The sequence below is a fragment of the Acanthisitta chloris genome, unplaced genomic scaffold, assembly GCF_000695815.1.
Source record: "Acanthisitta chloris isolate BGI_N310 unplaced genomic scaffold, ASM69581v1 scaffold4690, whole genome shotgun sequence".
In the NCBI taxonomy this organism is placed as follows: domain Eukaryota; kingdom Metazoa; phylum Chordata; class Aves; order Passeriformes; family Acanthisittidae; genus Acanthisitta; species Acanthisitta chloris.
In genome coordinates this window covers 342-10842 of record NW_008653200.1, presented here as the reverse complement: position 1 = coordinate 10842, position 10501 = coordinate 342, and the positions used below count along the sequence as shown (strand labels likewise).

Sequence of the window (10501 nt, the reverse complement as noted above, 5' to 3'; positions counted from 1 at the left end):
TTTTTTTTTTGTTTCCTCCTGGAGGTAATTGTTTCACTGCCTATCAAGATCATCTGTCTAATGAAAGTTTCTTCAGCTGGTTTTCTGATTTGATTTTGTCTTTAGATACACTGGAATTATACCGCATCGATAATGACACGAGGACTCCAATTACTTTGATTAAAAAAGGCATTGCGTGGTGGACAGATAAAAATGTAAAGTTCAGGAATCCTACAGGAGATGGAAACAACTTAACTGCTCTTTTCCAAGGTAAAGCAAAAAGTGAAATTTTAAGAATAGCAAAACACTTCAAACACATTTTGATTCCAATGAGTTTTGCCTCACTAACAACATGTTACTGAATGTGCTAATTAAATTTTGTGGTTCTCTGGAGAAATCCAAGCTACGGACTGCTCTGCTACTTAGAATAGAAAGGTTGTCTTTAAGTAAAGAAAGCTGCAAGTTTCATGTGAAAGTTTGTTTTTCACCTTTACTGTAATCATTAATTGGTTTGGCTTTTTCAATTTCTGATTTATTTTTTTACCTTGAATACTAAAAAAGGCATAGTATGTGCACTGCTGTTGTGGTTTAACCTCATTTGGCAACTAAACATTACACAGTGGCTCACTAACCAGTGGGAGGGAGGAAAGAATCAGAAGGGTAAAAGTGAGAAGACTCACAGGTTGAGATGAAGACAGCTTAACAGTTAAGAAAAGCCAAGCTACTGCAACAAAGAGAGAGGAAATTAAAACCCAAGAAAAACAAGTAATGCAAAAGAAAAGAATTTCTCACCACCACCTCCCAAGCAAAGGAGCTGCAAAAGAAAAGAATTTCTCACCACCATCTGAGCCCCCAAGCAAAGGAGTCCCTGCCTACCTCTACCCACCCATTTTTATTGCTGAGTATGATGCCATATGGTATGGAATGTCCCTTTGGTCAGTTGGGGTCAGCTGTTCTGGCTCTGTCCCCTCCCAACTTCTTGTACATCCAGAGTGTGCTCTCTGCTGGGGTGAGGAGCACAAAAGGCCTTGACTCTGTGCAAGCACTGCTCAGCAGTAACAAAAACATCCCTGTGTTATCAACACTGTTTCCTGCACAAACCCGAAACATTGTCCCATACCAGCTACTATAAAAATATTTAACTCTATCCCAGTCAAGACCAGTACAGCTACTATAATGCTTGGATTTAATTTGAAAATAAATCCAGCAGTTGTTTAATCAAACTCTTCATATGGAGTTCTCATTTAAATGTTTCTACTGCTAGATCATGCCAGGTTTTCTAAAAAGCTGATTATATTTTGTGATTAGAAGTGACTGATGTCTCTCATTTGTTATCTACAGTTTGGCAAATAAAAGTTTCCTTTGGTTACTATGTCTGAAAATAATCTTGGGGCACTAAGTGCCTGTTTGTTTATGCAAGGTATATAAAAACTTCAGGTTTAATCTGATGTGGGTTTCTTTCTTAGTCACAGCCAAATGACAATGTGATGGCTACTCTTGGAAAAACAGATGCCTTACCCTAATACAATGTGGAATTGTATTTGCAATAACATTAGCAAAAGCATATATATATATACAAAATACTGTATATATATATATATGTATACAGTATATATATATACAGTGTGTATATATATACACACAAAAAATACTGTACACAGTTTTATTTGCTCATGGTTCAGGACATGGTGCTTAAACTCTACCAAGTGAGCAGAGGAGCTGTCATAACAGAGAACTGTCTTACCAAATAGTGCTCTGAGACAAGACTTCCTAGTGATAGGAGTGTGTAGGGGAAGCAAAATTGTTTAAACAAATGGACAGTGGTGTCATGAATTAGGCTATTTATTTATAGAAATTAAACTATTTAAACTGCAAAATAACAAGTTCTTAAGCAGCCCAGTGTGTTGCAATAGTAGTGAGTCAGCTTGTCTGTTGATAAGTTTCTTTGTAATCTGTTTTGATGAATCAGTGTGTTACTCAGTCCTGTATTTGTCATACTTTGTTATTACTTTTGTTTAATCCTAGGCACAACAAAACCTGTAAACTGGCCCAAACCAGTGTACATGCTGGATACGGAGTCCGACAACAATGGCTTCATCAATGAAGACTTCATTGTGTGGATGAGAACTGCTGCTCTGCCAACTTTTCGCAAGCTGTATCGTCTCATCGAGAGGAAGAATAACTTACAGCCTACCTTGCAGGCTGGAAAATATTCCTTGGATATTACATACAGTATCCTTTGAAAGCAGCTAAGGGCCTTGGATTATGTGGGCATATATTTGCAAGTTCAGATCAAACTAGGCTTTTTTGTTACCATCTCTAAAAAGAGATGGTATTGAGCTGCGGTTGAAAACTGGTACTGAGAGCTGGGTAGAGTGTTCCCATCTTTTACTACTTGTGCTAGTTGTATAGAATGTGTAGCTCCATACTGAGAGGGAAATCGGGTTGCTTGGATGCTGAAAAGGAATTGAGAGAAGCATAGGACAGAGGGAAGAGCAGAGGTAGTTGGTAGCCTAGAAATTTGAGAACTGTAACTTCAAGGTGAAATGACAATATATAATGAAGGGCAGACTGACTTTGGAGGTCGGAAAAATGCCAGAGTTCTGGATCAGGTGAAGATCTGTCATTCTGTTTTGGACAGACTAAACACTAGGTAGAAATGCAGGAGACTAGAGGAGGAGGGTTGTCATAGCTACTGAATTTTCAGAATTCAAAAGCACTTAATGATCATTTTTGTACAGCTACTGCTATATAAAAATACTACTATAGAGCTCCTTTGCTGCAAAACTGTAGGGAGTGCATATACAACTGAATGAACATAAAGAAAAATTGTGTACTAAAATCTGCTCAAGAATTGAGATTTACATTTCCCGTATTTTATTGATGCTGCTTTCAAAAGCCCACAAACTCATGCTTTGCTCTCCCCTTCAAAAGGTGTTAACATCTCCTAATGTGGCATTTTTCTAGAAGTAGCTGACAGTGCTCAGATTAGTCTTAGCCTAAAAAGAACAGCTGAATGTTTCATATTTGCAATCCCAGTAATCAAAGGCAGCAATTTGTATTTAGAACCTGACCCAAAATTTTCATGTGCCTGACCACATCAAGCTAGTTTTGGAAACTTGCTGCTTGTTTTCCTAAATGTCTTTCAGATTATCCTGTACACAGTTTCGATGGACGAAAAAGGATGATCCTAAGCACCATCTCATGGATGGGAGGCAAAAACCCCTTTCTGGGAATTGCTTACATCACTGTTGGGTCCATATGCTTCTTCTTAGGAGTGGTATTGCTGATCATTCATCACAAATACGGCAATCGAAACACTAGTGCAGACATTCCCAATTAATCTTGCATCCTGAAAATAAATGTACTGCATGTGCATCAAGGCCAGTCCAGAATGGACCCAGTTCTTTTGAAAGATAAATCTCTGCTTCTGTCACTTGTGAGACTGGGTACATAATTTTTATCTAAAGCTCCCCTTTCCCATACTGTGGGTTAACTCTTGAAAATGACAGGTATACAATTAGCTCTATTGATTGTATCTCTGCCTATGTCAGAAACAGTTTTTCTGATGTTAGCCTCTAACTGGGCAGGCCACATGATGCATATAGCTCCTGTTCCCTTGATGCATCTGCTGCTTGTTCCCGTGCTGTGTAATGTCAGTATGATTCAGTACATTTAGGTTGTGTGGAGAAAGACTGTTATAAGATACTGTAAATTGTTAACTCTCCAGAATTCAGGTGTCAGTGCTGTTGAAAGGAAAAGTCAAGTCTTAAATGTTTTTTTTCAATTTACTGTCTTGTGTGCATGGGCTCTTACATTTCTTGCTGAGATTTTAATATATTTATATAAGTTGTTAAATATTTTTCCTGTGTCCTACCCACCTCTGTTATGTTAAATCCTTTGAGTGCTGCATAAACTTCAGCACTCTGGATTCTTTGTATATTTACAATGTATGTGCCTGGCCAGTAAATGAGCATCCTATGAAGATACCAGAAAACCTATTTGTTAATGATCCATGTGAGTCCCTTTAAAAGATTGTTCTAAATTGGGACGTGTTTGTTGCAGGTATAATCTGCTTTTTTTCTAATTTTCTTTGCTTTAAGTCATATCCGTACTAGTTTACTTACTGTGCTTGCTGGTTTTGCTTTTTATGAGCAGCTCCAAGCATTCATCAAAAACAACCTGAAACATCTTTCCTGTTCACAAATTTGGGTGAATTCCTTTTACTGGAGGAGTTTCCTAATTCTCTTAAGGCATATCTATTCTGAGCAGGCTTTGTTGTAAGGAATTGTCATATACGTTTTCCTTATTTGGAGTGAACACCACATTAATTTTTGCGGTGTTAAGATAGTAAACTAGAAAATTCAAAGGTTGAGATGGCAGTGACCTCTTTTCCCTGAAATGCAGGTTTAGCTTGCTGTGAAACCTAATTTAAGTATTGCAGTTAGAAGCAACATGCAGGTTAGTGTCTTAAATGAAACTGCAGAAGGGTTCGCTTCTAGGTTAATTAAAAGTTAACTGCAACCTGTAAAATACTACTTTTTGGTGACTTTTTTTTTTAGATGATGCACAGAAATTGTAATGTATATGGTGGAGATCACTTTATATGCAACTAGCTTGATAAAGTATTGAGTATATTAAAAGAGACCTAATAAATTCTGCAAACCATTTAATAAGAGATTTGGTTTTGTTCTTGAACATACTTTTGTTTTCATCTGGATAAAAAGATGTCGTTAAGTGTGAACACAGTTTTAAGTGAGTTGTATTTCTGGAACTGCATATTGGTCACAAGTATTCATGCTCCAATAGCTTAGTCTGTAGGCAGCTTTAAACAAAACTATTAATTTACCACATAAGCACAGGACAGGTTTGTCTTAATTACTTGTGTAGCCTTTTCAAGACAGCAGTTTAAATGTGTAAGTCCGTATAAACCATGGAATGAGGCAGTATTTACAGCCTGCTAGCTCTCTGTAACTCCATGTGGTGGTATTTGGTTGCATAGCACAGTCTGGCAGCATAGGGCTTTTAAATAGTCAGAAGCCTTGAAGATGTTATTTACAGTGTTCTATCTGTGTTGCTGGAGTTACAGAATAAGGGTAATGTACCTTTGTATGTTGCAAGGCAGAAAACTCACACTACGTTAAACTGGCTTTCATCTGTAGAGCAGCTGCTAGTCCAAAATCTAGTGAGTAAGGGTATGTCTCCCAATTACTGGTTATTAAAATATTTTGATTTTGAAACTTTGTGTTGGTCACTTGAAATGCAAATATATTCTGCTTCATTCATAATTCCCATCTTTTTCCAAATGGGAAAGGCTTTTCTCGGCTGTGCTCAAAATTAAAACCAAAGCATTTTTCTGTCTTCACCTTCTAATATTTTTTGCAATGCCTTACGGGTTTTTTGCTGACTATAGCTGCCAGTGCATCTTTGATCTTCTCAATGAAGTGCACCAGGGTGAGTATTGCTGTGTGGTTTTGGTCGCAATTAGGCTGTTTCTCTGAGAGCCTGTAGCAGTAAATACTTGTCAGGCAATATGCCTGATGGGCAACGTGCTCATGGAGTCTAAAATGCTTTTAAGAGTTTAAAATTAGATTAGACTTATAAGCTCTTCCTTCACTCACGTTCATTTGTGTTGATGACTGTGGAGCTCCTTGGACTTTGTATGAATGTTTTTGATAACTATAGATTTCTTGGTTTTGAACATGTGCCCATGTCACATGATCAAAGATGAAACCATGGCATCCTTGTCTGATGTTTCTCAGGGTAGTGTCACTGTCCTAGTGTTCAACGTCATGTTGAATTTGGATTTGACCAGTGACCTGGTTCTTCAGTGCCATCCTTCACAGGTGTTCACTACCAAGGTTCAGAGATACCAAGAGCAATGCCCCTGCTCTCTGAGTGCCCCATTAAGTGCTTTCTGAGCCTTACCCCACTAAGGCAGTGCCCAAGGTGTGAGAGATGATAAGCTTTTGGAGGCTGCTGCTGTTACGAGGGTCTTGCTTATAAATGAATCTTTCCTGGGCACAGTATTTTGGGGAACTAGGATTTGTCCTTGACATATGCAACAGCTCTCCAGACAAATTCCCTTGTGTGAGAGCAATTTTTTCTATTTTCTTGTAAAAATCTACATCCTTGTAACAAAGCAGATTGTTGCCTCAGGTGTTTTTTTAACTGCATCTTTCTATTGGGAAGCTTTGCTTAATCAGAGAGAAGACTTCCCAGGTTATAATTGGAATGTGAAGGATCCTTCACAGCCTTTGCCTGCCAAGGTCATGCTGGTGCTGAAACAGTTCCCTGCAGCATGGTTTTGCTTTAATTACGAATACTAAACCTTGAAGGATGCAAGTCCTGTCTTTTTTTAATAGAAATTTCTGAGGGAGGAAAGGCCAAGACAGTCTAGGGTCAAGTAACATCTGCAAGCATATGCTACCTGCTTGAATCTATCAAACAGAGCAATGGATGTGGCTGGCATTTGGATTGGATTCACAGAAGTGTTATTGACTGCACCCTTCTTTCAGATGCCTTACTTGCAGTGGAGGAGCAAGGCAATGTCTGTAGACAGACTGAGTTGAAGTGAGTGCTTGGTGGAAAAGCGTGACTTGGGTCTAAAGCAGAATATATCTACAGTTACTTAGAAAAACATACTTATTGAATGAAACTGCTGAACACAAAACTGCTGAAGACAAACAGCAAAGCATAACCACAGAGTAATCTGGAAGCTCTGCAAATGCCTCTGATCTTCAGTTACTGTGACAAGACTATGGTTTCTGATCCTGCCTGAAAATGTGATTTACACTTGGTGCTACATCAGTTTGGTTTTGATAAAAATTCACTAGTGTTAACCTGGAGTTGTTTCTATAGCTGAACTAACTAGCCATGATGAATTACAAGTGAAGAGATCAACGTCCCCTTTGGGAGGGCCTGCAGTCTTCAAAATCAAGCCACTCCCATGAGGGTTTTGTACTGACCTAGTCAGTGAGTTAGGAAAAAAAAAACCAAAACAAAGACCCACCAAAAAAACCAAACCCAACATAAAACCCCTGCAACACCACAAAATGTCCCACACATCGAACACTTGTCTGTATTGAACAACTTGCCAAAAAAATCTTGCTTTCAAACTAGGAGGAAAAAAGAAAATTAAGCCAATTTTATTCTTGCTTTCTTCTTAAGCACTGGGCCAGTTTATGGAAGAGACTGCTTCTAGCAGGGTGAAAATGGACTCTGAGGTGGAAAGCACAGTTGCAAAAAAGTTTGGTTTGCTTTTGTAGTGGTATTAAATTTTCCTCGGATCATGTGAAAATGCCCAGTGTTGCAGCTCACAGAATCTGTTCTGATCACCATATTGCCTTCTGGGCCTAAACGTGAAGACTAATCTTACTTGGCAATTTCAATTAAGACTAAAGTCTGTTACGAAATGGCCTGATGAGAATTAGCAGGTCCTTACATGACCTGAGTCTCAAATAAGAGTCTACCTCCCTGTAAGCTTCCCATTCCAAACATCCTCAGCCTGTTTGAAATGAAGTAACACTGTCCATTTGAGTTATACTAACTGCTGCTACAAAGTCTGAAATTGGAGGATTATCTTTCTCGTTTCCTAGTGGGGAAGAAATAAAGAAGAACAAACGCATAAGTCAATTGTTAAGGAAGCTCAAGAAGTTTTTAGAAATGTATAAATTGAAAGAAAGCAGAAACTCTTTCTCACTGGACCCTGATTTCAGATAAAGATCACATAAACAATTCAAGCAAACAGGATACTCAAATTACGTGCAAGTTTAGTAGAATTTTTACCTGAGGATTGTGCCCAAATGTTGCAAAATAAAATGGTGAGGTCCTTGTTCTTCCTGTCAGCAAGTTCTTTTAATGCAGTTTTACTGTACTGTACAGCTCAGAGTACCTTGGGAAATGGCTGTATTAACATTGAATACAGCGCGTTTTGTTTCTTGGTACAGTGTAGCCTTTAACTGTGTTAGTCAATTACTTTGTTTGCATGAAAAAAATTAAACCAGTGGGCAGGCAAGAACCAGAAGGTCAAAAATATTGCCACTTTCAGCTGTACCAGAGGTTTCTGCTTCCACAGTTGGGCTGAACGTTAACTCGGTTGTTTGCGTGATCCCTTCAGTTTACATACCCTTCTATTACTGGTTTAAGAGGTAAAACATTTTCTTGTGATGAATGCTTTTTAACAGTTACATTAGCAGCCCTGTTTCCTTTCTGGCTGAAACGGTTTTAACAATGAATTTTGATAAGCAATTTTGTTATTCTTCAATGTGATACATGCAAAAGTTGCTCCGTTCAGTTAGGAAAAAGCAGTCTTGAGTTTGTTTCTCATGAAATATCCTCACCCTGAGGCAGCAAGTTACTATTTGTCTTTCCTTCAAGTTTTCATTTCTTAATCAATTGGTCAACACTAAAGACACCAGCTGTGTTTGCTCTGAGCAGACACCATGTCCCTTTGATGGGTATGTAACCCTCATGCCAAGCTTTAAGGATTGCCTCTCTCGTAAAGTGTATTTTGACAGACAGTATCCCTGAAGTTTAGATTCAGACACATCAGAAAATGGTCCACATGGCAGAAATTAAGGAATAATATTTTCTCTGTGGATTACGATCCTTTTACCAGTATCTAAGAACAACTGAGTGTATGAAAATCAGAATACAAACATTTTATGCACTCGTAAGATGAAAGATTGCAGAAGGAATGAATGCAAATCTGTCTTGCAGTGGTAGTAATGTATTTTAGGTGTTACTCTGTGCTAGCACTGCTTGAGTGTTCAAAAACTATTTGTTAAATAATGCAACCAATTTCCTCCTTTGTTACAACACGTATTTCTCCATAGCTATGCTTTCTAAATACTGTACTCAGTTAAGGCTATACCTGTAAATCATCTTTGCATTTTTAGTTTCATTCTGGGGCAGCTCATCAGATAGAGAAGTGCTATGCTTTGGAGATGTGATCCTTGTTATTTCCATACTAGATTGAGCACTGACTCGCTGTGTTTGACACACGTTATTCATCATGAGATTTGGCACCAGTGCAAAAGCACTGTAATGCCAAAAGCTGAGTGCACTGCAACAGCAGCAAAGCCAGGAAATAGTCTTCCTGACAGCATCGTATTTCAGCGTAAGATTGAAGCATGAGAAGATGCAATTATGAGACTAGATCTGCAGTGCAGAAAAAAACCCACAGGTTTCTCAGAGCAGTTTCTTGAAGGGCAAATAGATTCTTCCTTTAGGATCAAATAGGTTTGCATTTTATACAATTTTGGTGGACCTTCACTCTGTGTAATTATATATTGTGAAACATGAAACTGAAGTTGGCTTTGTTTTCCACATGCAGAGTACTCAGTATCCTTGCTACTAATGGAGTTTTGGGGCAGTGGGCAGGTACATGGTTTAGTTTGGGGTTTTCTGTGTGTAGTGGCTCACCAAATCAACAAAATCAGGAATAAAACATCTTAACACCAATGTAGTATTAAGAACAGGCAGTATTTATTATGACACCAGATACATAGGGGATCGTTCTCCCAAGCTGCATCCCAACTCTCCAAACTTTTTATTATTTATACATTTCACAAAACTATGAAATTAGTGCTCATTGGTCACAAGTTACCTGTTACTAACTAATATTCTATCCTCTATTGGTTAGTGATTCTCTCCTTTCTCATGCTATTTAGTCCGCTTCTAAGTCAGTGGCTTCCTGAGGGTCTTCCATGGGGGTTTTGATGGTCTCTGGTGGTCCCTTGTGGTTGTTGGAAAGATGCTGATTAGAGTCCTTTCTGTGAACTTTGAGTCTTCCTTCCATATAGGGTCTTGGCTCAGCTCATTACATCATTTGCAGATTATTAAATTCCTTATCTTGGTGTTGGTTGACTTCTGTTGGCTCCTCTGCACTCCTCCAGGATGAGCTGGTCACAGGTGCAAGAAGTTATGTCCTTGTGTGCATTCTTGTCCAAGACTCCTTACAACTGCCCGTTTGAGACTTACTCAGTCTTACAGATAAGTTCTTTCAACTACCTTGCTAATTCTGCATCAATTAACACTACTCTGCAAATTTTATATACCTTGCTAATTCTGCATCAATTAACAGTACTCTGCTAATTTTATAACAGTGAAGAACTCTGAATAATATTCTGAAGGAGAAAGTAACAACTACTTGAAAGTAATATATGACAACAGGAGGGTACAAAGCTGTAAGCAGTGTAATCTGAGGCATGTCTATTTTCCTTTCTGTGCATTCTAGGATCTTATAAAGCAGTTAATTCCTGCAAAGCCACAGGAGTTAAATATATGATACCAAAGGGTTAACCTAGAGGCAAGGAGCTGTGCTCTAAGATCCCCGTTTCTTTCACCCCCTGGTATCAAATAAGGGATGCGATGGATCCCAAGGGCATAAGACCTACTCGCCTGGGTCGCACCCAGGCTCAGTGTCCTGTCTCCAGGGGCAGCCCAAAGGGATGTCGAGCGAGTCCGTACGCACCCGTGGTGGTGCTCTCCCAGGACACGCGTCCAGGCCTGGGCAGAT

General features: G+C 38.8%; 1 protein-coding gene across 1 annotated transcript; it reads left to right on the top strand.

Annotated features, from left to right (window-relative positions):
* Positions 1-5: 5 nt before the first annotated feature.
* On the top strand, positions 6-3955 carry LOC103807166 (cell cycle control protein 50A-like; the record flags this gene model as incomplete). Its single annotated transcript, XM_009079890.1, has 3 exons — positions 6-249; positions 2005-2211; positions 3129-3955. Coding segments are annotated over 3 exons (645 nt in total), but the record flags the coding sequence as incomplete, so codon positions are not given.
* Between the last annotated feature and the right edge of the window lie 6546 nt (positions 3956-10501).